The sequence below is a fragment of the Artemia franciscana genome, unplaced genomic scaffold (assembly GCF_032884065.1).
Source record: "Artemia franciscana unplaced genomic scaffold, ASM3288406v1 PGA_scaffold_1179, whole genome shotgun sequence".
Lineage (NCBI taxonomy): Eukaryota > Metazoa > Arthropoda > Branchiopoda > Anostraca > Artemiidae > Artemia > Artemia franciscana.
Genome location: NW_027062617.1, coordinates 667,606 through 695,070, shown reverse-complemented (window position 1 = coordinate 695,070; position 27,465 = coordinate 667,606). Strand labels below are relative to the sequence as shown.

The 27,465-nt window shown below is 33.8% G+C and overlaps 1 protein-coding gene across 27 annotated transcripts in view; it reads right to left on the bottom strand.

The window, feature by feature from the left end:
* LOC136041182 (calcium-activated potassium channel slowpoke-like) overlaps positions 1-27,465 on the bottom strand; it is a 280,833-nt gene that overhangs the window by 83,248 nt on the left and 170,120 nt on the right. For 14 of the 27 annotated variants that reach the window (XM_065725713.1, XM_065725714.1, XM_065725712.1 and 11 more), the window contains 3 exons: positions 23,878-23,954; positions 20,324-20,386; positions 5,818-5,841 (listed from right to left, as the gene is read on the bottom strand). In XM_065725713.1, the coding sequence (XP_065581785.1) occupies positions 5,818-5,841; positions 20,324-20,386; positions 23,878-23,954 (164 nt within the window). Of the gene's footprint in view, positions 1-5,817; positions 5,842-9,558; positions 9,610-20,323; positions 20,387-23,877; positions 23,955-27,465 lie in introns of all 27 variants that reach the window. The other 13 variants (XM_065725716.1, XM_065725725.1, XM_065725720.1 and 10 more) reach the window with 5 other exon arrangements.

Genomic DNA, 27,465 nt, shown 5'->3' with positions numbered 1-27,465 from the left:
CTATTTTTTCAAAGTTTCTCAAAATTAACCATTTTTTCGCCATGTCCGCAAATTCAGGCTCCCTATCGCCTCTGAAATTTCCTGTATACTTGCGCTTATATCCAGCTAGAATTTTGATGGATGAAAAAAAGTATTTTAGACCTTCAAATTCATTCTTCAATCAATTCAAATTTGAAACAATTTACTCCTTTGATATAATACTTGAATATATTACAAATTGAACAATATCCTATTCTGGAAAAGTATAAAAGAAAATTTAACTAGCATAAATCAACACAAATCCATTGAATCTCTCTGTCAAAAAATACGAAGCTGTTACAAACAAACAAAAATGCTCTAAAGTGGAAGTGGAGAGTGATTAGAAAAGTGAATGGGAAATATAACTCTAAATAAAATGCTAAGAAGACATGAACTACAACAAAAAGGAAGCTTGCATACATTTTTTCACACAAAACCTTCAATTCCAAAGCATGGAGAAAAAAACGAAACACGTTTTAGACTTTAAATTATTATTATTATTTTTGGTACTTATGTGGCCCTTCAGGGTTCATCTTGCGTTTGATTAGTGTGCTAGAGAGCAAAGTTTTGGTCCTTTTCATTTCGGGATTTGCCTGAGACAAAACGGATATGTCGCAGAATGAATTTAAATTAAATATTTGCAGTGATTAGTTTGCCACGATTTTTTGTCAATTCTCTTGAAATTATGTTTAGACAGTCTATTTGAAAATCCTTCTATAAAGCATGCGTTAAAAAGGATTTGCGTGAAATTTTAGTTTGAAGTAACTAAGAAATGGCTTAGATGGAATTGCCCCTTAGACTCCTCTATTCGGTTGCACTGTGTCAAGGAAAGTTATTGTTGGTAAACGGTCCTAGACATCTTCTCTTGCAGCTAATTGGTTGGAAATATATACCGAGGGGCTTGTTATGTCAACAGAAGGGGAAACAATCGTCAACAAGAGGTGAATGGGAGAAAGAAAAGAGACCTAACATTCTACATTCTTTTAAATCCAGTTCCATGGTTCAAGGGCAAAGTGGGCTGTCATACTCAGCAACAAATTTTATGCTGGATATGTCCAGTGAGATGACCGGTAATGAACAGAAAAATTATGGCAAACAGCTAATGCTAACTTTCTCTACGACAAATTAACTGAATCTAGTCGACGTGGATAATGTGAAAGGCTAAGTGAGATACAATAAACCCCTAAGACGCAACATTCTTTTGATTTTTCGGCAGCGTCACTGCTTAAAAGCAAGTCAGGATGAAAGCACGATACTATTTCTCACTATCAATAAGAGAAACTGCAAAGAAATACGAAAGTTTAAATTGACTCTTTTGGTTTTGAGACAGCACTTTGAGCTTTTAAGCTATCAGCAGGGTGCACAAGAGAGCTCAAGGAGTCGCTATTGGAGTCGACACAAGGAGTCGACTCAAGGAGTCGACACAAGGAGAGCTCAAGGTGCACAAGCTATTAATATTAATAGCTAGCGTTGAGAAATGTCCAAAACTCAGTATTTCTACTACACGAGTTCACTATTGTCTGACCACAGACAAATATCTCTTGGACGCTAACTATCACCCAATTATAAAAGGATCTATAAGGACAAACTAAACACCCAATCAAACATGGCCAACACTAAAATATCACTTTTCGTGTTATTCTCCGCCATGCAGTTATAAAACAGATTCTTGTTCCCTATCCTTTTATGCGTCGATGGAACAGCTGCATCACTTCTTGAAAATCCGTACCTGGGATTAGATCAAGCGTAGGCTCGGGCAAAACAAACGAGGAAATTACGATCACCATTGTGACTCCAAATTTTCTTTTGGCTTCAGTACAGAATACCTAGAGGACTACCTATCTAAACTACTGCTTTAGGCTTCTGTCGTTGTCGCAGGCAAATTTCTGGTGTCGACGAGTAAGAGATCAAGAAGCGTGAGCGGAAATCCCATTCTGTATGCGGTCATGTCTTTTCGTTTTAGGTTTTGATGCTGCTCTTTACTTTCATTTAACAGCCTGGTTTGGTTTAGCTTGGTTTTAATATGTGTTTTTCAAATTTTGAAGGGGAGGCCCACCTCATCAAAACTTTACTCATCGCGCTTTAGTTCACCCCATTTTTTTATAGATTTTATAAGTACAATATTCCTTCATTGACAGTTTCTCTTTGTGCAATAATGGGGGAGCTGTCATCCCTAAGTCTTCATATTAGAAAGTTATTCCATACAAATGTTGTCATTCTAAAAATTATCGCTCGATTAGATCTATTCCAAATTTAGGATAAGATACGCACGACCTTTTTCATTACTGAAAGATAACAACTGAACCTTTCATTTCTTTTCAATAAGCCACTTCTTAATATCCTCTAGTAAACGCTTCAACACGATCCCCCTTGTGTGAAAAAGCGAGTGAAAAAAGCAAAAAAAAATCTCATTCTGGACCCTCCATCCCGGAAAAGCCCAGATTCGCCTTAGAGAACCTACGTGAACTTGCAAGAAATGGAGCTTGGATTACATAGCACAAAACCCTGTTGGTATTCAATACCATCACGTGTAATTATCCCTTTACGTCTTATAACTGACGTCAATAATTCATTGGTGAAATGGTTTCTTAAGCTTTGGCTCTACTGATTAAGTAAAAACAGAGTTTTTTTTCGTTTAAAGGAGGCTAAAGTGAACAAACCTTAAAGCGAACAAAATTTATCTTATATATGAAGAAACTTCTACCCCTTCAACACCATGCTTTTCATTTTAAAGTTTGACTAGTGATTTCTTAAAGCATTTTAGAGAATAACTTTATTTATAGCAAATACGAATAAAAACTAGTTCTTCTACCACTACCAAAAACTTATTATAGAAACAAGATGCATGAGGCCAAAAAACCTATGCGTGTCTATGCATAGGTTTCAAAACTTATCCCTATATAGTCAAAGCTTAACCCCCCTCCCCTTTTATTCAAATCATTCCTTATAAACTGTATCATCCCCACTTGGAGATGACCTGCTTTTCGTTTGGCTCCATACAGCTGGCCGTAAAAGCACCATCTTTGGCAATCTGTCATCCTTCATCTGCAAAGCCTGTCCTAGTCATCTCAACCTTTCTTTCAATAGAGCCTTGGAAAATGAGATCAAACACATTTTTCATGAAGTTTGATGTTTGACATACGGTCATTCAAGTGGGTGGTTAAGACTCTTCTTTGAAGACTCCTGTGGGAAACATTTAGCAAAGCTTCCTCTGCCCTTCGAGGCACCCACGTTTTGGAGCCCTACGTTTTTCGCACACTTCAAGGCGCCCACGTTTTGGAACCCTACGTTTTTCGCACACTTGATTACTGTTAATCCAGCAGATTTCAATATTTTTATGTTGTCTGGCAGAATTATACTCGAATTCTACCGAATTCTTTTCAGCTCTAAAAACAACCTGGGACTATTCAATTGTTTACACCTTTGATTTACCAACAATCTTTGATAATTCTACAACCCAGATAAGTAAAGACACGCTCTTGATCGATATTCTTGGTACCCAATATCACTTCTTCGCTTTCGTTTGTTCCCAGTCTCATATTTACTTTTAAAACCAATAACAGCGCTCCCATACCCTGCGTCTTGCTTCAATTCTGCCAGTATTCAACTTAAGGTAAAGAAAAAAGGTAAAGGATACGGCATTAGACTTTACAGTCCGTACCGGCGGTGCTGATCTCCGTTTCTTGGCCCTTCAGCCAGGAAGCGCAATGGGGGGTTGGGGGCCAGCCATCCTGTAGCTCCTGTAGTATTCAACTTACAGTAGCACAATCAATAAAGTTAGCCATCTTATCATCAAGTAGGTATCATTTTAAACTTATGGGATATCTACAACCAAATACGGCGTTCGGTAATTGTCTAAGAAATTGTAGCAGTCTATAGCCATTCCTACTTTTTTCCCTAAGCCAAATTTATTTAGGATATAATACCTTCTATCTTCCTTTCAACCAGCCTGGACATTAAAATTTCAAAATTTAAATTCTGTATTGATACCTGGCATCATGTGTTTTTTCTTATATCCATTATATAAAATTATTTTAGTCACTACTATCTTCATCAGTCAGTTCTATAGAAGTAGGACTAACGCCTGTACTTTTTTGTAATAAAATGAGCAACTGAAATTCTATAAGTAATACATTCCCAACCTAAGCAAGTTACCATATTCATCATGAGCCCTACTACCTGCCCATTTCCCCAATACCTGTACAAATAAATTCTATATCCCCTAATCTCATGCTTTCTATTTTTGGAAGATGGGTTTCTGAAACTCTTAACAAGTCCACTTCGAAAATGCCTGAGTTTATCAGTCAAAATGTAGATAAAATAGTTGATTTTAGTGTTGTAACGTTCCTCACCATAATTTCCATATTACTTAAATCAATAAAAATGTCGTGATCTGAAGAAATTTAGTGGATTCCATCAGTGTAGGTCAGTGATTAATACTTCTTTTCAAATTTATATTGAGTGCTTAAGTCAGCCTTAAGCCGGAAAAAAGGATGTCCCCAGAACCTCCTGTTGAATGGAGGCCATGGGCAATCCTGGACTCACGTTCGTCACAACATGGTTTTCACACTTTGTGATGCTCTTCTCTCACCAACGGTTGATGAGTTAAACAAGCAATCTCAAGCCTCCAACTTATTATAAACCCCACTTCCAAATAAATAGATGTTAGGGGGTAATTGCCTCCATTATAATAATTTGAAGGACATATCATGGGATGTTGGGAAATGGGGTTTATAAAATGTAAATTTTATAAGCCGGTCGGGATTTAAAATAAGAGGTTTGAGTTACGAGGTCCTTCTAAATATCAAATTTCATTTAGATCCAATCACTCGTTCGTAAGTTAAAAATACGTCATTTTTTCTAATTTTTCCGAATTTCTCCGAATTCGATCCGAACTGAAAATGGAGCATCTGAGACATGAGACTTCTATATATCACGTTTCATTAAGATCCGATCACCCATTCGTAAGAAATACATCTCCTTCTGCTCAGACATCTTCTTCTGCGCAAAAAGTCCATTTAATAGCTGGAAAGTAACTATGCAAAAATTTTTTAACCACTGACAACATTGCGTTAGCCGTATTAAGGCAAAAATTTTTCTTTTCAACAGAAAAAGCAGATATATTCGTGCTGTCAAAAAGCCAGAAGTTTATTTTTGAATTTGAACGACCAAATCATAAGAAAGTTTTCGGACGATTTTAATATGTTGTGACTTAAATTTATTATATTTCTAGTATTTTTGCCTTTCCATTTATTTGTATCTAGTCCGGGAAGTTTTGCCGATGTGAGATTCATTTTTCTTTGGACATCAGTAACAAGTATGAGTGTGTGGTCGTCATAAATCTAAAAAAAAACATATCCCATAGAAAATGAAAGTGAATTATGCTCGAGTATATTCTTGGTGAAAAAATGTGAAAAGTTTTGACAATTTGAGGTTCATTTTCTTTGCACATCAGTGAAAAGCATGAGTGTGAGGTCGACATAAATCTAGAAAAAAAACATATCCCATAGAAAATGAAAGTGAATATGCTCGAGTATATTCTTGGTGAAAAAATGTGAAAAGTTTTGACAATTTGAGGTTCATTTTCTTTGCACATCAGTGACATGTCGTGAGGTCGTCATAAATCTAGAAAAAAAATATCCCAAAGTGAATTATAGTGAATTATGCTCAAGTATATTCTCGGTAAAAAAGAATTGAAGAATATCATTAAAGAATCCCAATTCATGCATGTCTTGAAGGAAACTAGAAACAGGAAAAAACCATGCAAAGGAAGCTTTCAATTGAAAGTCACACACTTACTTTCAATGATGGAGTAATCGTCGCCTAAAACAGAGGATAATTTTAGGTTGCACATAGAAAGCAAAATAATATGTATATAGCATAAAATTTGAAAGCAACTGGAAAGTTTTAAGTAGATGCCACCCATTCAAAATGTGGCACTAGTGTGCGCTCAAAATTTTTCTTTATATTTGCATTTTTTTTTAATCGATCTAAGGGATTTAAGATATTTTATTTACAAAAATTAACGATAGAAAATGCTTCAGTCTAGCCAACGGGGAGCTGAGTCCAGGTGGGCATTTGTTTTTGTATTTTATTTACAGGGCCCTTAAGTCTTGAAATATAATTTTTCAGTAAAATACGTTTGATAAGAAGGGACATAATCAGAAATTAACTATGAGTGTGGGTTCGTCACGGTCGTGGAACTGCATATTTTTTTTTTTTTTTTTTTTTTTTTTTTTTTTTTTTTTTTTTTTTTTTTTTTTTTTTTTTTTTTACACTGAAAGCAACGAGAAAAATACAATAATGTAGATTTGGTTATTCTTAGAGATTATGAAAAACATTGATCGGATTTGTATTTCGCACTTAGAATTTCATAGAACAAACAATGACGTTGACAGCGAGGCAAACATTTTGCAACATTAAACAATATCGGTTTTGTTAAAAAAAAATAATATACAATGGCAAAATATTAATTATTTGTCATATTTTGAGTATATCTAGGCTAACCATACAAAATAAGAGGGTTTCACTCATATTTTGAAATTTAAGCTTTACCACTTGTTCACTCAATTATTTTTTACTATTGAAATGAAGTACATTTGCCTTAGGGTTTTCTACCCGTTACAATTCAATAGTTCTACTCTTAACTTCATTCTTTTTTCTTGAAGCGAGAAATATTATTATTTTTATAGATAGGTTTGTAAACAAGATTTTCGATTGTCTTTTAGCAAAAAGACAAAATGTGTGGAATAAAAGACTATAATGACCTTTCCATTGGAAAATGTAACTTTATGTTAACGGTAATGTAAAACATCAAAAACTTGGAACTGACGCGAAAGACTTGGTTTAGATAAACCTTGACAACTTTAATTATTAACTATAATTCAATCATTAACTAAAAAAGTCTATGTCAAGCCGAATAACTTTCATAAACCTGAATAATGATTGAATTATTAATTAAACCTTTAATAAGTGAACCTTAACAGCTGTGAACCTGGTGTAAAACCATCTGCCAAATTTTTTGAAGTTGCAGTTTTCATCCCAACTAAGACAATTTAGACGGTTCTCTATTTACTTTACTAGTAGCCGAATTAAGTACATTACATTACAATTTAGCGAAGAGAAAAGAAGAAAGATAAAGAGAAAGGGGGGATAGAACTAAACCATTAAGAATTTAAGAACTGATTTCCAATTGCAAAGTGACTCTGGTTTAAAACACAAGTCTAAGTTTCTTAGATAATCAAAATAAAGGTTAAGAGAGTCGAAAGTATCACTCTTCAAATTTACCCCAAAAGAACAAGAAACTTAAACGCTTATTTTTTGTATGTTTGTAAGGCAGGGACCAATAAATAAACATAAGAGTTTCTTATATATTTATATTTTACAGTAAATAAATAAATATTTTAGCGTTTAAATACGGATAAACAGATATATAACAAAGATACCGCATAAATAACAGATAAATAATAAGAAGTAATCACTAGAAAGTCAAGGCAAAACATTCTTAGTGTTGTATTGACGGAGAGATAAGGAGAAAAAACTAAAAGCTAGAAGGTCAGGGCTGCTCCTACAAACGTCCTGAAAAGGAAGAAGGTATAGGCTCCAATATTGAAGCAAAATAGAAGCTATTTCATGCAGTATGCATCAGATCTGAAGTCCTTTGTGACAAAACCAAAAACCTTATATTACTATACATCAACCAACACTTTTTAAAACAATTTTCATGCGTCTTCTTCTTCGAGCAACAATCCATTCTTGTAGTTTAGGATTCGCGGAGAAATTTGAATTGCCTAGCTTTCTGAATCTAATTTCTCAAAACCTTGAAGTTCTATATAAGGTCTTTGAATTTAGCAATCGGATTCGGTGGTTCTAAACATATCCATGGGAACGGTCCAACACAAGGTTCTTCATAGTAGAAGCAATAATGGCATAAATACACAAAAATGTTAGGAAAGTCACAAGGAGTTGTGAGACTTTTCCACCTTACCTTTTACTCTATCTTTATCCTGATTGGTCAGCTAGTCAATCCAATGTTACAAATCCTTGTGATCTACGTAAATACCCTTACGGGTTTCACATTGAAAGCACAGACATTTCACAAGCTAAGCATATACATTTTTACCATGCTAAGGTGCGCTTTAGTGCATCTTTATTGGTCAATGTTTATTCTTATATTTCTTTATCTCCTTAATATTTGTCTTAATTTTCTCCCATTTTTTGTTCCACATTACAATGAGCTGTTTCACCCTTTTTAAAATATACATATATTTATTTAGGCTGTTTGTTTTATTGCGAATGTTCCAGCAATATATTAAAATAAAAAGAGTACAAAAAATAAAGCGGCCAAATTTCTTACTAATCAAAGTACTAAGTTCTTTTGAAAAAAAAAGAGATTTTCAATCTCATCAGAGAGCATTAAAGCACTCAAGAGTCTATTCGTTTTGGTTATTATAAAAGCTCTTTTTGCTCTGACCAAAAAAATCAAGCATTTGAATTAAGACGGGACTATATCATTGAAGTTCTAAAGAGGGGGATTTCATATTAGCGGAAGCAATATTTACCAAACTTACTATATAAGGGTGTTCGTAAAAGTTTGGTTGGTTAATAAAATGTATTAGCATTTTCATTAGCCACTAAATTTGGGTTTCACTCAAACCAGGTCTTAGGTGTCCCGGTTGATGCTCCTTTAGATCTAATATCAGGGCAGTAGCTTGCCCTCTCATCTAAGGTCGGGCTAACTGCCGGATAATAAAGGTATATTTTGTAAAGTAATGAGTAAAATAGGTTATGGGATAGCATCTTCTTGTAAAGCAGCCATCTATAAGTTCTATAGAAATAAATCCATAATTCCGTTAACTTTACTTTTTACGTTTCTTGAAGAGTGAGGGATTGGAGGTATATATATAATGTTATATATATTTAAAAAGTTTTGGTAAGTATTGATTCTACTGGTGGCCTGTAGGCATTGAAGGACTATAATGTAGATTACTTTAATGGTTTTCCTGGGCACCGATGTTAGCAATCAACACCCCCTTTACAGCCATCTTAAAATTTCTTGAGTGTTGAAATGAGTAGGCTGCCCTTATGAACTGGATCGGAAGAGGTCAGAACTAGTTATGGAAGAACTGGTTCTAGTTTCAGTCCAAAACTTACCAGCGTCTATTCCTTTTAATTGTTTAATGGTAATTTAGGCATGGTTTTTCATTCTTCTTTGAACCACCCTCAAAATTTAATTTTAGTTACGCTCTTGATTCAGTTGTCTAAATAGTTACGTTCAAGATTTGCTCATGTGAAAACTAAGCCTGAGAAATGTATGAAATTGCAACTGAACCGACTGCAATTCAGAAAAATTATCGAATTTTAATTCGTTTAAATTAGATTTATTCCATTTAATTATTATAAGCTATATTTAAGCATTTTTAGGTGCAAAAATGTTTTCAGAAAGAAAAAAAAACACCAGCTTAATTTGGAGCTCACAGAATATACCACACAACAATTTTTATAGCATTACTAAATTCAATTGTTCAAAACTTTACATACTTGCTCTTCCGAGAGTCTGGATAGCTCGGACTCCTTTACGAAAAACAGCCACTTTGCAGAAGAAAAAACGAAAATAGTAAGAATTAGGCGAATAGCTGAATATATTGTTTACAAGCATGACTGTTCGATAGATAATTATTGGAAGAAAGGAAAATTGAAAGAAGAAGAAATAACGTTCGGATTTTTTTTCGAAATAACCAGAAGTTCTGAGAATGTTTTTTGAGAAATAAAGAATTTGCATTATTATAAAATTATATTCTTAGAAAGAAGACGGTAGTAAAACAGGAAGTTACCCAAACGTTCAAAATTGCATAAGCCCCCTCTTCTAAGTCTCGGGTAAATTTTTATTTGAAGCAGTTTAAAGTTTTTGTGTTAATAATTTTATGTTTTTTTAACTTATTAAACTTGATCAATTAATGGAATTAGAGGACCTATATTCTAACCATCCAATATCCTTAGAAGCCCTAAATATATATTCGGGGCTTTAAGTCAAGGGCGACGCTGCATTACCCTATGAGACCCGAGAAGCACTTATGCATCCTCTTTTCAGTATTTCTCATGCCAATAGCAATTTTTATCTCGCTTGAGGAGTGCCACTGTATGAAAATGTAAGTGAAAGGGGGCAAGGTATTCTTTTCTAAATAATGGAAAAAAATTAATGTCTAGAGGGAGTAGAAATTTTTTAAATAAAAATGACAAAATGTATTGTTCAGTATATACGGTGGCGACCCCTCTCCCCATTGGCACACCTTTGATTTTGTTTAACCCTGGTCTGCCAATATATTTAAAGTAAAAAGGAGCATAAAATATTGTAACGTAGCCAAAAGCTAAACATCAAAAACATTTTGAAATAATTTCTGCTGAACTTACTACACTCAATAGCATTGTTATAATTTTCAAAAATACTCGTTTTATATCAAAAACATAGCAAAAGGAGACACGCAATTTTGCTAATAAAAGCTTTGAGAAGCTACTGCTATTAGCTATAACTAACATTGCTGGAAAATTAGCTTTTAGAGCACAGACCATCCAAACCAACAAGACTACCAACTCTATTAAATTTGCATCGAGAAAACATCTTTCGCAATTATATTTGAGCAATGAAAAAAAAGCTCTCTTCTAAAAAAAAATACTTGAGCACCTCTGTATTTAGCACTCGTGTGCACATTTGCTTTTTGTAAATTATATCATTGAAAGTAATTAGAACACCTCAAGCAAATCTTAACATGTATTTTATTGTACAAATATTACAGCAAGATATATCTAATAATTCATAAGAGTACGCCAGTTTTAAATTTAATTAAAACACTAAAAACAGTTTACTAATTAGTCTATCTTAAGTTTTCTAAAATAATCCATTTTTAGGCAAAAAATCAATGGAATAGGAAGGTGAAGCTTTAATTTTAGAATTGTATTAAAACCTGACAAGACCAAACCTAAATTAAAAATAAAGAATTATTCCGATTTTTTCTCATCTCTGACTCAAGGGGGCATTTTAAACATTGTATTTTGCATTAAAATATATTGGTGTTAAAGCAAGCTTGATTCAGCTTATATCCTTTCGAATTTTTTTGACATCATCTCATGAGGTACTTTCATTGTTGGGCGATAATTTGATTAAACTATATATCGACATATTAATATTTTCAATTTCGATATCCGATAATCGATATATCGATTTCGATATATCTGGAAAGTTTTTTTTTCTCAAATTAAATTTAAGTTCTGCTAAAATTCAACAACAAAAATTTTAATTAAGAGCATTTTTCGCAGATCATAAGTATGTGAATATTTTCCCTTGAGAGTTCGCTCTTCCTTTCAGAGATTAAATAAAAAAAAAATCCACTGTAAGTACGGAGCAACTTTAAAAATCAGAAGAACAGATATGTTCTGTGTATGAGAGGAATAACCCCTCCTTAAAACCTCACTCTTCATTCCAAAATCTCTTTTTGTATTTTAAAAATCTTCATACTTGAATTAAACGATTCTTCTGTTTCAGCAGTTGCTCTTAAATAATTTGGAAAAAAAGTTAAAATTAGTTTAAACAACAAGGTATTGAGAAGAGGGACCCCTTCCTCTTACACGGTACAGTTTCTGGTCATTTTAAATTTGGATGATGCTCCTTACTTTTAGTTGAAAAAATTGTTATTTTTTTAAATGACAAAATTCCTGCTTGGAAGGTTCCTCCCTAGATAATTCTATCCCTGTTCAAAATACCCCCCACTAAGCTCCTTCCAGACAATTTCGCCTGGAAAATTCTTTTGAGCCAACTTTCATTCGAAAAAAAGACTTGTTTGTCTTATAATCTCTAATCATTTTCAAATCATGTCAGAAATCCTCTCTCCTTGGAAAAGGTTCCCTGGTAATTTTCCCCTCCCAATGTCTCAATGGATAGTTTCTCCCGCGCAGAATTCTCCCATAGAGAATCTCTCCCGCGGAAAATCCCCCCCAAGGAAAAATCCCCCAGACAATTTTAACTCCATTGAAAATTTTCCCTTGGCAGGTTCCACGGTATATACCCAGGCAATAAAGTAAAATTGGCAAAGAGAAAGTAAGCCAAATAAGAAGAATTGTGTTGTGAGAGCAGCACTTTGGTTTTGTCTTGTTTTTTTTTTTGCTCCTAGCACCCCGTTTTCAGCTCATTCCTAGAAAGTGGTAAGGACCTAACCTTTGCAGTTTCTACGGAAAGTGTGGACCATAGGCCGGATTAATAAATATGACTTTGCATTTTGGAAAGCTTCGTAGAAATCTTGCCTAGAGCCAAAAAGGATGGTTTTTGCTCGTCCTTGAGCCAGAGGCTATGGTGTGTGAAGTGAAGTGGAGTTTTATAGCCTATATCAGAAAGAACTATCTGAAGTTATGCAGTCAAACTTTCGTTTCATCAAACCATGTTTCTGCTTTCGAGCTCCGTTCTAGCAAGCAAGTAGGCAGGCACCAGTTTCAAATTGAAGATGGACTAAAATTTGCCCTCAAAAAAAAAAAAAAATCAAAATAAGAAAGCGGCATTTTCCCACAGGTCCGAAAGTGCTGCCATGTATTTTTTCTACCCATTTCTGTTCGTGATTTCAGCTGAGTTTATCATTCGTTTTTTCGCACGTGGGATAGCGGTAGAGAAATGGTATCAGATGTGTCTCATAAGCTTTAAAAGTTCTTTCATTGCTAAAGAAATTAGAGTTTATCCTTAATTCCTTTCTAAGTGATGACGTTAGAAACTTGGCCTACGGCAAAACAGTCAACCTTTGAACTAAGACAGATAGATTATTTTTTTTCGACGGCAGTCGATAGCTCTTGATGAGCAGATCAAAATATTTTTTTTTTGTAGGAAAATTCCTTCATGACATGTACCAGTTTGAAAGTTTAAAGGGGTTGACAACTTCAGTAGAAAGGTGCACACAGAAACCAAAAATAGGCCAAAACCAATTGTGAGACTTGTAGGGGAGTTTTAAGCAATAGTCGACTGTTAGCTCATAATCATCTTCGGCAATGAGGGGCTCACAACTTTTGCTATTTGGTGTACCTGTTTTTTGTTTCCGGCGTATTTGATGGTAAGACCAATTTGGTTCCAGTGGTAAGACATGTAGGGGACTTGTAAGTTATAATTGGCTGTTTGGCTACAATCATCTTCAGTGATGAAGGGTTTGTAACTTTTGCTAGTTGCAATGAGGGGTTTGCAACTTTGGCGAGTTGGTGCACCTTGTATTTATTTTAAGATCCTTAAAGATTAACAACTTCAGCGTTCAATCAAAGCAAGGAAACAAAACTAAAGTGTTGCTCTCGCAACACTTTACTTGATGAAGCAGAACAAAGATTGCCGCAACGCCTCACGTTGCCCATGCAACGTAGATCTAGTTTAGTACAAGAATTCCGGTAAAGTCCTCCGTTCATAGTTTTCCTTTGGAAGTTCATCCCGGAAACTTCCCTCACCATGAAAAAATCTCCTCTTTGAAAATCCCATGGCATAAAATTTCCCCCAAAGAAAAATCACCCTCCCAAAAATGTTTGCTTACTTCACAATAACAAATACTATATGTAGACACTAGATAAATTACTTGATTTTTCGACTATGCTGATCAATATGGCTATCTCAAAATTTTGATAGAATGACTTTGTGAAAAAAGGGGCGTGTGAGGGGGATCTAGCTATCCTTCAATTGTTTTGGTCACAAAATGGGGAACTATAACTTTAACTTGTGTTCGAACAAGCCCTCTCCTGATCTTATATGACTACTGGCTCGATAAGATCACCCTGGCAGAAAAAATATAAATTAAAAAATAAGTATAAAAAAAAATTCTGGCAAAAAGTGCGAAATTTCACATTTTTTCAGGTGGAAGCTAGAGACCCATAAAGTAGGGTTCTCTGATATGCCGAAACTGATGCTGCGACTTTTATTAAGGTTCTTTGAATTTTTAGGGACGTTTCCACCCTTTCCTAAAAGTCATACACACTTTCTCAGACTTTCATGGCTTTTGATTTGAATCTGAGACTTCATGCATATCAAACAGTTCGTAGTAACGAAGTTTGACTCTTTGCCACAATTCTACTTTTTAAAACAATTTAAAGCTTTAACGTAAAGAGCGAGGGATTGCGGAGGGGACAACTCATTTCACATACGGAGTAATTTCTGTTCGTTTTAAGTTTTAATGTCGCTCCTTACTTTCAGCTAAAAAAATTAGTTTTTTTTTTATTTAATTATATATCTGGAGTCAGCATTAAAGCCAATTCACTTGGTGTACCTATTCTTATCAAAATTCCGTACTTTATAGTTTCGGTTGCTATTTGGCCGAGCTGCTCCTTACTTATAGTTTTTTTTTTTTTTTTACCACGAACTATATGATTAACTGACGAGGCTTGGAATTCACTCTCAGAAAGGGCATTTGTGGCAGACAAGGACAATAGTTCTATATGACAAGTTTCTACAGGTATTTCTGAGACCCATTTTACAAAAGTTCCATGATCAAGCTCATCAGTTTTTCTTGGAACCAAAGACTTCCTAATGAAAATCTAGAAGGCCATGACAGACGCAGCTGCTGACAAATCTCGCTTTGCATTGACAACAGGAACTTCTTCATATAATCCCCACAAAATGGCTTGATTATATAATGGCTGAATCTCAGTGACTGTCATGGCATTTGCATCTGTTGATACAGATTCCAGAAAGACCAAATCCGTGTCTCTTTACTATTTTACTCTCAATTTGGAGAAGATCGTCAGCGATAATATGTAGTTTCTTCAAACTCAAATTGAAGTATGTGGCAATCGTGAAGAGTGTGATCCGAACAAAGCATATGAGCCTAGAATGTATTTTATCTAACCAAGACTTTTGGAGATTCTCAGCGACATTTAAGAGTCCATCATCACTAAGCATAGTTGGCGAACAGACTATGCCAACTTTTGGATACAGCTGCACATGCTGTGTATCAGCATAGATGAGTCAATGGATATAATACATAATTCTTCTTCTCGTCTATACATGAAATAATTTTTTCTGTTGGATGTTCACCGGTAAATACACGAAAAAAAAATATAGATATTTACATTTCGATGTTCGATATCAATATTTGGTGGGATATATCGATATCCAATATCGCCCAACACTAATTTTAAGAAAAAAATACAGGGGTGGATGTACAATTTATGTTTGAGGGAGGGTCGCCAGCAAAAGCTGGGCTCCCGTTTGTATTTTACACCTCCAGCCCAGTAGTTAGTGCAACTAGCAGCCTTTAGGGGGTACTTGCTTCAAAAATGACAAGTACTTCTTTACTGAAACATTACCGGGAGATGTAACTACTACTACACAGAAATACACCAGTTTTGGTACAGGATGCTATTATATCTACTCGAGATTGTTTGGCGTCATTTAATGAGTTCTTTTCAAAAAGTAAAAAGCACTTGGGTGTCAAAATAGAATTATTTGTTTGGGGGAGGAGCACCCAAAAACTTTGATCTTCTCCATTGATATTTTTCACCTCCCACACGTGTAATTAGTGCAACTCCAGACCTTCTGTCGGGACTTATTCCAACCCATTCCCCTGGACCCACCCCTATAATAACACACGTTATATTTAGATGCAAAAACATTATATTATGTCAATTGGTGAACTAGAGAAGGCAATCTAATTAGTTTGAATTGTCTGTGTTTCAGAGCGATTAGCTGTGTTTCCATGCTAAGAGTGATTAAAATATTTAAATGAGTTAATAAGTAAGAAAGGCCGCATGCAAAAGCATGCTCATTTTGGCCTAAGGTTAAATGAGCAAGCGGAACATGAATTGAATTCGGGAGTTTTCACACTAAAATAGAAAGAGAAAAAAAATATTTTTTCTTGTCTGTTTCTATAAATTACAAGCTGAAACTTCGTTTGAAAAGAAAACCACATCCTCTGTAGCAAGTTAGAACTAAACTTTATCATATAAGCCTTAATTCTACAATTAACTTCTTACCTGAGGATCCCCCTTCGGAAATTCTGAATGGGCTTTTGTACCCTAAAGTGAATAAGGTCCAAAATGATATAGTTGCTTTTGTTTTTCCTTTTAGTTTATTGTTTTTACTTTTCTTTCCTTTTGTCTAATGACATTCCTTTGCTAAAATAAATGATTGACGTTTCAAGTGCGCGTCACTTAATTTTAAAATAAAATAACTTAAATTCGAAAAAAGAACGTACAGTTTTATTGGTGTACCAAGGACAGTGATAATGAAATCTGATTGTTTAAATTGTCAAAGTGGAAGCTTACACAGCCATATATATCATCAAAATTTGGATCAATTTGGAATTCAATTTTTAATGCAAAAAGCCTTCACATACAATTTTGTAGTAAAGGGTGTCAAATATTAAACAGTTCGTGATAAAAAATTCTGTAAGCAAGGAGCAAGCCGGGTCAATAGTAACTGAAACTCTAAAAATAGCGTCTTGACACCAATAGATATATCAAAAGGATCGGCTTATGATGCTGGTTTTTAAAAAAACATAAGTTTCATTTGAATAGTCTTATCGGAGAAAATTTGCCTGATTTTCAAACAAAGGGGAACACTCCCTAAAAGTATTAGAATCTTAATGAAAATCACGCCATCAGATTCAATGTATCACAAAACCCTACTGCAGTGGCTTCAAGCTCTTATCTGTAAAAATATGGAATTGTCTATTTTTTGCCAGAAGAAAGATCACGGATGCGTGTTTGTTTGTTTTGTTTATTGTTTTTTTTTGCTTTTTCCCGGGGGTGATCGTATCAACCCAGTGGCTCCTGAATATTGTGAGAGGGCTCATTCGAACGGAAATTAAAGGTTCTAGCGTCTTTTTTAAGTAATCAAAAAGATTAGAGGGCAACCTGTAATAGCCTCCCCCACTATCTTTTTTCGCAAAATGGTCTGAACAAAATTTTGAGATTTTGCTTATCACAGTTGAAAGATCCAATAACTATGCCTTTGGATATAAAATGGCCCACCAACCCAAGGGGAAAGGGTTTTAAGTCATAAAATTTGCCTTTTTTATATACATAATATTTGTTATGGTGAAGTATGTGTACAATTTCGGGTGGGGGGCAAATTTTTGCAGTTTTTTTTTCTAAGGCGGAATTTTCTATGGAGAAGGAAGTTTTCACGAGGTGAACTTGTCAGGTTAAAATGTATACTAAGAGAATTTGCCAGAATTCCTACACAAAATTCTTTTTAAACGTCTTGCTTTCTCTTTTCTGTCTCAACTATACGCGTGGACTTGTTAAGGGTAATTGTCCGGAGTAAACTTTCATTGGAATTGAATCGTTTTGAGGATATTTCCGTAGGGAAGGGTATTTCTCAGTGTAGGTGGGGCTGGATTTCCTGACACCACATAAAAACGATCAGAAATTAAATTAAACAAAATAAGTTTTTTCAATTGAAAGTAAGGAGCAACGTTAAAACTTAAAACCAACAGAAATAGTTACGTGTATGAAGGGGATTGCTCCCTCCTACCTCGCTCTTTACGCTAAAGTTTGGATTTTGTTCCCAATTCTTTAAGAACGACTCTTGGTCGAAACACAAGGATCGTTTAATTAGAACAATAGGAAGGATTTTTAGAAGTACCAAAAAACTTTAGCGTAAAGAGAGAGGTGTTGAGGAGAGGGCAGTCCCCTTCATGCACGTAACTATTTCTGTTCGTTTTAAATTTTAATGTTGCTCCTAATTTTCAGTTGAAAAAACTTGTTTTTAAAAATGTAATTTAAAATAAAGAAACGGGGGTGAAAATCAGAAAAAAAGAAGCTAAATGTATACGGCATAAAAAACCTTAAGAAGGTTTAGCTTTTCTTTGATGATGTAATTGTCTTTGGGAACCAACAGGTTGTTACTCTTTGACTTTTGACGAAAAGTGTTGTCAAGCTAGTTTTTCTTATTTATTAGTTTAATTATTATGTTTAATTATTTTAATTAGTCTTGCCTTATATTTATTTAGTTTAATTAGTGTAATTACTTTTTCGTATTTATTTTCATGATATAGCACTGCTAAAAAAAAATCTAAAATTTTAAACAATCAAAGGAGAAAACTAAAAAATATGATAAATCATTTCATTATTGGTATTTACGCTGTTTAAAAAAAAATCCAAAATTTGAAAGAACAAATTCCTTACAAAAAATTTAAAACATTAAACAAACCAAAAAAAATCTCATAAATTAAATCATGAACATTTAATTAAAATTGTTTAATGATCATAGACTTCTTGAAAGCATTTGACTTTGGGCACCTTGGGGCAATTTGGAAAATTCCCTAGCGTATTGAATGGCTCCGGAAATTGTGAATATGATTAAAGTCCAGTGTGCTGTACAGGTTTGTGCAGTCCAGACGGAGAATGGGCTGCTAGAGTGGTTCCCTGTTGACTCCAGTGTACGTCAAGGATGTTTAGTATCTCCAATGATACTCGCAATACTTAGAGATTTTGTGCTTCAAGCTTGCCGCTTTAGAGGAGGCATACAGATAAGCCCCGAACTTCAATTAAACGACTGCGATTTTGATGATGATATCGCTCTCGTGGCTCACTGTCAAGAGGACATTCAACATAATCTGAATGAACTAGCAGCGAAAGCTGCTATGGGCCTGAAGATTAATGTTGATAAAACGAGAAGTTTGTCAAACAGAGTTATGACGACCGTTGCAGATGGGATTCTATACGAAGGCGCTGATATAGAAGAGGTCAGAGGATTTAAGTACCACAGTAGTACGATTCCCCAAGATGAGAATTGTGATAGAGAAGTCTTGCTACGCATAGCGTATGCAGGAGGAGCATTTTCTTAGCTGAAAAATATTTGGAGATGTAGAAACTACTCTCAGATATTGAAATTGCGATTGTCTAGGAGTAATGTATTCTCTATATTTTTATATGGATGCGACTCCTGAAGCCTTTCAATGAATGCTGAATAATACTAATTGGCTTCGAGAATAATTGCCTGCGCAGAATCCTTGCGGTACATTGGACCAATAGAGCAACAAATACCCAGGTAAGGGCTGATATCGAACCACCACTGGTGACCGACGAGATCAAAATGAGAAGACGGAAGTACTGGGGGCATATGACCCGCATAAGTGAAGGATGTCTCCCATACTATTTATGGTGTTGGACCCCACCCGGCATTCTAAGAAATGGTAGACAACGCAGCACGCTTGATCGATCTCTGGAGATAGAAGCGACGAGTCTGAGAACCACTCTTAATGAATTTTGGTCTTTGACACAAGATCGGTCAAGTTGGAGGTCAACCCTTGCTGCCCAATGCGTCTCCAGGTGTAAGAAGATCTAATTAAGTAATGTCAAATGATATTTAATTAATACTTAAGAAAAACTAAAATTAATCCAGAATTTTAAACGACCAATAGAAAAAATCAAAAACAATCTCGGTCGAGAAGACAAAATTGTTTTTATTTTGTTAGCTTTGATACTTTAATTTAAAATTTTGTATGTTTAGCCAGGACCCTATGGCCTTCTCGTCGGAACAGAGGGATAGAGCGAAAAATAAAAACGAGCTAAAAAGGAATAGAACGGTTTTTTACTTATTTTGTTTGGTAACTCTTGACCGGTTGAAACATGTATTCATCTAAATAAAATTACAGCGGAAGGTTAATTCCAAGGTTAGACCCATTTTTCAATAAAAAGAGAATATCGGCCAAATTTAATCAGAATTAAAATAAAGCTTTTTTTTATCAAAACTAAAATGCACGATTGTATTGGCGCTGTTTATATTAAATTCTAAAATATTCTCAAAATTTTTCCATTTCTCATTGTCTGTAGATTTATTCTGAAAGTTCTTCTTGTTTCTCTTAGCTTTTAGACAATTCAAGATTGACTTTTAAGAAAAATTCGCTGTTTAGGAAAGTTCCATTAATGGAAGTTCTTATTCTAAATTAAGGATTTAATTATAAGTTTTTCAGGAGTCGTATCTGCTTGTAAAGTAATTTGTGTGTGTTTATCTGAAACAGCAAGCAACAATTGAAGGTACCTGACAAATTTTTTTTATTAGGGTAGCGTTTAAAGTAAAAAGATGTTCTAGCGGTACAATGAAGTCTTTTGAGTCAAAACTGTCTTTTTGTGTAGTGCTCTATAATATATTTCAAACCTCAAGGGTATAAAGAGAGTAAAAACTCAAACAAAGTCAGCTCATAATAATTTTAAGTTAACAAATAGTGAAAAAAACTCCCTGGTTTTCAGTGTTTTTAAAGGCATGAGGGTTGAAAAGGGATAATGGGTGAATTAGACATGGATCTACAGCTAAACATCTGAACAAAAATAGTACGAACGAAGCGTTTTTTACCCTCCTGAGAAATTGATCCTGTCCTGAGGACGAGGCCAGACCTCATCAGCATTTGACCAACAACTGTGGGACAACACGAAAAAATCAACATCATGAAAACACAAACTGTCTTAAAAACACTACCTAGTAATTCTAGAACAAGCAGGAGTTATTAAGCAATCTCTTGATTTTACAGACTCTTCTGTTTTCTTATTTTTATATTTTTTTTGGATTATGAGAATTCGTCTCATATGACCCTTAGAACTTGTCATGCAACCAACTTGATCTGCAGTGAAGTTTCTAGTCTCTTGATTTTGGCTCTCTTGATTTTACAGACTCTTCTGTTTTCGTATTTTTGTATATTTTTTAGATTATGAGAATTTGTCTCATATGACCTTTATAACTTGTCATGCAACCAACTTGATCTGCAGCGAAGTTTTTTACTCTCTTGATTTTGAGTCTCTTGATTTTACAGACTCTTCTGTTTTCTTATTTTTATATAGTTTTTAGATTACGAGTATTTGTCTCATAAGACCCTTGTAACTTGTCATGCAACCAACTTGATCTGCAGCGCAGTTTTTTAGTCTCTTCATTTTGACTCTCTTGATTTTACAGGCTCTTCTGTTTTCTTATTTTTATATATTTTTTAGATTATGAGAATTTGTCTCATATGACCCTTGTAACTTGTCATGCAACCAACTTGATCTGCAGCGAAGCTTTTTAGTCTCTTGATTTTGAGTCTCTTGATTTTACAGACTCTTCTGTTTTCTTATTTTTATATATATTTTAGATGATGAGTATCTGTCTCATAAGACCCTTGTAACTTGTCATGCAACCAACTTGATCTGCAGCGAAGTCTTTTAGTCTCTTGATTTTACAGACTCTTCTGTTTTCTTATTTTTACATATTTTTTAGATTATGAGAATTTGTCTCATATGACCCTTGTAACTTGTCATGCAACGAACTTGATCTGCAGCGAAATTTTTTAGTCTCTTGATTTTGAGTCTCTTGATTTTACAGACTCTTCTGTTTTCTTATTTTTATATATTTTTTGGATTATGAGAATTTGTCACATATGACCCTTATAGCTGGTCATGCAACGAACTTGATCTGCAGCGAAATTTTTTAGTCTCTTGATTTTGAGTCTCTTGATTTTACAGACTCTTCTGTTTTCTTATTTTTATATATTTTTTGGATTATGAGAATTTGTCACATATGACCCTTATAGCTGGTCATGCAACCAACTTGATCTGCAGCGAAGTTTTGGAGTGTCATTAAGGGGTTTGGATAGATTGACTGTTCCGAGACTTGTTTTTTAATATTATTTTAATTTTATTTATTACTCATTCCTTGCTCCCAATTGTGAAAAGCCATAATTAAATAGGTGGTTTAATAGACATAAACAATGGACAAGCATACTTTTATTGGTTTAGTTTGATTCCGACGTTTAAACCACTATATGACGGAAGTCTTTAATATATTGTTCACGCCATCGATGACCTTGCTAGTCACTTGAATTACCGCTTATCCATGTAGTTAGCATAAGTTTGAGGTTATATTGTGTGAAATTTAAATTCTATCCAAGACTTCAAGAGGGGTTTATTTGAGTCAATCTTGACACGTGGTTCATAAGAAGCAAAAAAGATCGAGGATGGTAAAGTATAAAAATATATTTGCCCCAAAAAACGTGTATCGTATCGATACACGATAAACGTATACACGATAAACGTATCGACGGTACAATTAAGCTGCAAACAAATGTGTCATGGTGATGCGTGAATTGAAGGATTTCTATTGTGAAGTGCAGAAATGTACCCATCCTACCCATACCCATCCTATTAACAAAATTGACTGTCCGAAGTTTAACTTTCATTGAACTTTAAAATTTAATTTTAACTTGTTCCCAAGTTCCCTCACTGGTTAATGATGTTGATACAAATAAAATATTTTGTACCCTCCTTTCTGGAGGGTGGCACATCAATGGATTGAAGGAACTAGAAAAATTCTTGATTGAAAGCATTAATATTAGCTTTTTACGTGGCAGCATTTTTTGTGGCTATAAATAAATTTAGATCTCTCTGATCTTGTGACCCCCTTTTTGAAATAACAAAATACGATCGTATCTTAAAACTGTTTTGAAAACAGTTTTCATGTTATTATTACAATTTTCATTGTCGATAAAATCGCTACACGCTTGAACATTTTTTTCTGGGGGATTTTTTTTTGGGGAGGGATAAGGAATCAAAGAGAAAATACTCATGCTTAATTTACCTACACATAAAATCTTCTCTTTTGATTCTGGTTTCGCTTATTATTTTTGTACTGCTCGAGTACAAATTGGTTGCGCATGATACACGTACATGCTCAGAAGTGGTTGTAACTATAATCAATTTCAAATCTGAATATATAAGCAGATAAAATTCCAATTTCATTTATTTTGAATCACATGCTCTTGTTTATATTTTGGAAGTAATGCCAGACACCATAGTATATTTTCAGTGAAGAAAAACTGAAATTTTGATTGAAAAATTGTAAAGTATGTACTAGCTGGTTATTTACAGATTTCGTTAAAATTACCTAGTAAATTTCTGCCCTTCGTTCTAGTACGTTTAAACTATTAAATATAACAAAACGGAGGCCACATTAACATGTTTGAAATATAAAACTAATTTTTGCACTAAATTTCACTAGTCCCTCATATTGTTTTGGTTATTAGTGTTTTGATAACCAACGAATGAGTGAAATGATTTAGAAAACTTAGACATAAATCAATAGCACAAAAATATAACATTTATCATTTAGTAAAATTTTTGAAAGTTAGTTTCATTGTCTTCTTAATTTTCTTGTACTCTTTCAGTTCAGGCTTTATTAAAACCTTATATTAAAGAGATAGTTTTTAAATAATAAAGATTTATAAAAATATATAAGAAAACATAGTTTACGACTAGTTTTTTAAACCATAATAGTTTAAAATTCATATATTTATTACAATAATTAAGTAGAAATAAATATTTAAATAACAAGTTGAATGGGCTAAGCATTAATCAAAAGTATGATTAAAACAATAAATAAATAGTGGTTCAGTATCAGTCACTTAAAATTAATAGTTGTTACAAGTAGTTGAAAAGGAGATAAAAACTTATAGTTCAAAAATAAAAAAAACTTTCAAAATAAATTAATATGTATATTTCTTAATTTATGAATTTCAATGCTATATTTTAATTACATAGATACAACAAATCTTTTAGATGAAACAAACCTTCAGTGATTAAAATAAATCTTTAGAATAAAACTATTTCATTTAGTTTCAATATTTACTTTTAAAGTATTATTTGGGTGTAAGCAAAGATATAACTAGATTAGGACTAGGAGGCAAAGTAGTTCTTTTGCTAATCGATGCAAAAATGCTAATCTTTTCGAACAATGTGCAGAATGCAGGATTCAGCCACTTCAAAGGGCTTTATCCTCTCTGCACTTAAAAACCGGTTAAACCCATGGACAAAAAGTTGTAATTATAAGACAATGAGTCTAAGATTTAGCTGAGTCATATACGTTAACACTTAGAAAATACTTACAATTTTTACACTTGCATTTCTTAATCAATGTTTCATCTTTAACATCTTCGTGGCAAGCTTTGCAATAAAACCAAGCACTAAAAAATAAATTATAAGATACAAAAAAGTATAAGAAAAGCATTAAATATCCAGCTCTGCTGGAGAACATAAAATCTCGAGCATATTGAAGGTCTGAATAAATTTAAAAAAAACACAGAAGTTGAATAAATTAATAAACATCTCGAACATATTGAAATCTCGAGCATATTGAAATCTCGCAGCATATTGAAGCATATTGAAATATATTGAAATACTGAAGCATATTGAATATTGAAACATATATATGAAGCATATACTGAATACTGAAGCATATATTGAAACAAAAATATTGAAGCATATTTTGAATCAAATATTGAAGTATATCAATATATTGTAGTAATATCAAAATATTGTAGCAATATCAAAATATCTGAAGTAATATCAAAATTTTGAAGCATATATTGAAATATATTGAAATAATTGAAGCATATTGAAAGCATATTGTAATCTCGCATATTGGAATCTCGAGCATATTGAAGGTCAATAAGTTTATTGCAGAAGTTGAATAAATTACCTCTTGAGAGTATTGCAGTAACACTCTTTTTCGTCAACAAACTTTCTGGTTTAACAGCAGACAAATCGAATTAAGTAAAGTTACAATGATGATTAGCAACCAATGCCTCGAAGAATAAAAAATTTTAATGGAAAAGGTCACATCCTAGCATAAAAGGTCACTGTGAAGTTTGACGTTAAAGAAGAGATTATGAGTGTAAGTAAAACTAAAGTCTAGTAGACGTGTCTCGGTGACCCCTTTTATTGCTGTCAACTTTTAGCAACTATTTTTTTTATAAAGAGGGATATTTTGAAGTAAAACAGTTTATTTTTGAGCTCCATGTTCTTGGAATCGCCGTTGAAGGATTACCCTAAGGCGGAAGAGCATTGTGCAAAGCGGTTAGACAGATATTGGATTTGGGTAATTTGTTCTACAGTTAATGTGGGATTTTTTTTAAACTCGTTTGTCTTTAAGTGTAAATTTGTTTATAAATATATTTTTTACTTTCGTAAAGATGTTAGTACTACTTAAAGAAAGGAGGTGGAACCAAAAAAAATACTGTTTTTGCTATGATCATAAGGTAATCTTAACAACAAGACATTTTGGCTGAGATGATGACGCTACGACAAACTTAGAGAACAACCGGGAAAAAGAACCCACCAAAAATGGGAAAAAGTTGTCTTTCTAAAACGAAATTTGTTTACAAAAGTGATAAACTTCACTAAGAAATGACTCATTATCAAATAAATTACTCGTTCTATTTTTTTTCTGTAGCAATAGAATATTGTAGAATTTTAGATGCTAGTCTGACTAAGGTTATTCTAAATGCATTGGAGAATAGTTTCCACACTGGAACACTTTAGCAAATACCTTGATTTCATATTATCTGAAGCAAACTAATTTCAACAATTGATAGTAAAACTTCATTTAAAAAATGAGTTATTATCAAATAAATTGTTTGTTTTATATCTTTGCATCAATAGCACGATCTTAGATAATATTCTGACTAAGTTTATTCTAAATGCATTGGAGAATAGTTTCCACACTGGAATACTTAAGCAAATGCTTTGGTCCTACCTTATTTAAAGCAAACTCATTTCAGTGATTGATAGTTATCTAGTTTTATTGATCCCCAAAATACCTGGATATCGTGATGATGAAAAAAATAAATCTGATGAGCATCTGTTATCTATTTGTTTACCATTTCCATCAAGTTGAATCACGTAAGCGAACGATTTGGAATCCTATTTACAAGCAAAGCTTTCCACGACCATTTCTCGAATGAGTTTAAACACTCAAAATGAGGTGAAATTAATTTAGTCACTCTGGAAGAGGAGCATAAAAGAAAGTTTAAATATTCTTAAGGGGATATTGTACAATAACGACAAACTAGCTATGTTGAAGAGAAACCAAGAGCACCTATAAGACGGATAGGAAGGGGCACCAGCCCCCCTGCCCAAATAACACTGTCTTATATTTTTAATTTTTTAATATTTCTATTATACAGCATTGGGAGTGCCGATTAAACCAGGTAAAGCCCCCTCCCCCTCAACTTCAGCTTATGGGAGCCCATGGAAGAAACTATTATAAAGGAATATGGGTGGTTACCGGTTGGTGACTACCTAGGGGCTTAGGAGGCGGTCCTTATGTTTTTTTTGCAGTAGTAGAATGAAGACTGAAATGCAGGGTTTTCATTTGTCACCTGAATTTTAAAAAACGAAATTGCGACTGAGGCAGAAAGTGGGCACATATGAAGAATTATATTCTGCTCTGATCTAGCTAAATTGAAGGAGCAGTAGTTTAAAAAGAAAACATGGGGACAATGCCTAAAACATTGAGGATTACAAGAAAGCATCCAATTAATTTCAGAAAAATAAATTTAAAGAAGCTTTCCACAGGAAACAAGCATTTCAAAGAAAACAAAGAGCTACAATAAACCAAGGCGAGTAAAAACAAATTCAAATAATAATCCAAGCTTAAAACAAACATAAGTCAATATCAATAAATATGTGAGACTTGGGACAAACAAAAATAAGAGGCCACGCTCTGGCGCTGTCTATAGTAACGGGCCCATATCCTTCCGCCTAATATTTTTTTTTCCAGAGGCACTTCATATGGAAGGAATGAGAGAAAGATGGGTTTATTAATATAAATAACACAACAAAACAAGCAAATGGCCCGAAGCAAAGCTTGTTTGGGCTTACAACCCCAATACACATACATATAAAACAATACGAAAAAGAAGAAAAAAGAAAAAGAAAAGAAAAGGAAAAGAAAAAAGAAAGAAAGAAGAAGAAGAAAAAATCAATTACCCTGCATTTCAATCGAAACGGATTTACACTTCAAAAGAGACAAAACAAAAAGAAACGAAAACCACTTAACCAGTATCGCCAAAATCAAAACCGGTTAATGTTCGTATAAACTTCGGAGGGGACTCAATTGATAGAAAATAGAAAGTTCTAGCTCCTTTTTAAGTGATCAAATGACAATCAGCCACCATCCCATGCTTCTTTTTGGCCATCCCCCCCCAAAGATATTTGATCAGACAGATTAGCCACAAGGCTAATCTGTATCAAATTTCATAACTTTTAAAATACTTTTCTCTCTAAGCTCACTTAAACCAATGAAAAGTAAAATAAAATTGTCTGCGGCCCTCAATCTTTTGTCTTTTTCTTGTCTTTTCTTTTTTTTCTTTTCTTTCTTTTTCACCCCCCCCCCTTTTTTTCTTTTTTGATAAAACCAGTCGATTCGTTGTTTCTGTTTGTTGATTGTTTGATTATTCGTTAGTTAAGTGTCTGCCCTAGCCAAGCACTTTTTGGGTTTCCTTGTAGATTATATACAGTGGTAATGTGTTTTTTTTTTTAAATATATATGATTGAATTGAATTGAACTCAGGCCAAAAATGTGTTCTGATTTTTAAGCGGTAGTTCGAGATAGCTTTGTAGCAACATATTTCTGTTCATGGATGAATAACCTTTGGGGAAAGAAGCGATGAGATGATCGATCAAGAGAGGAGA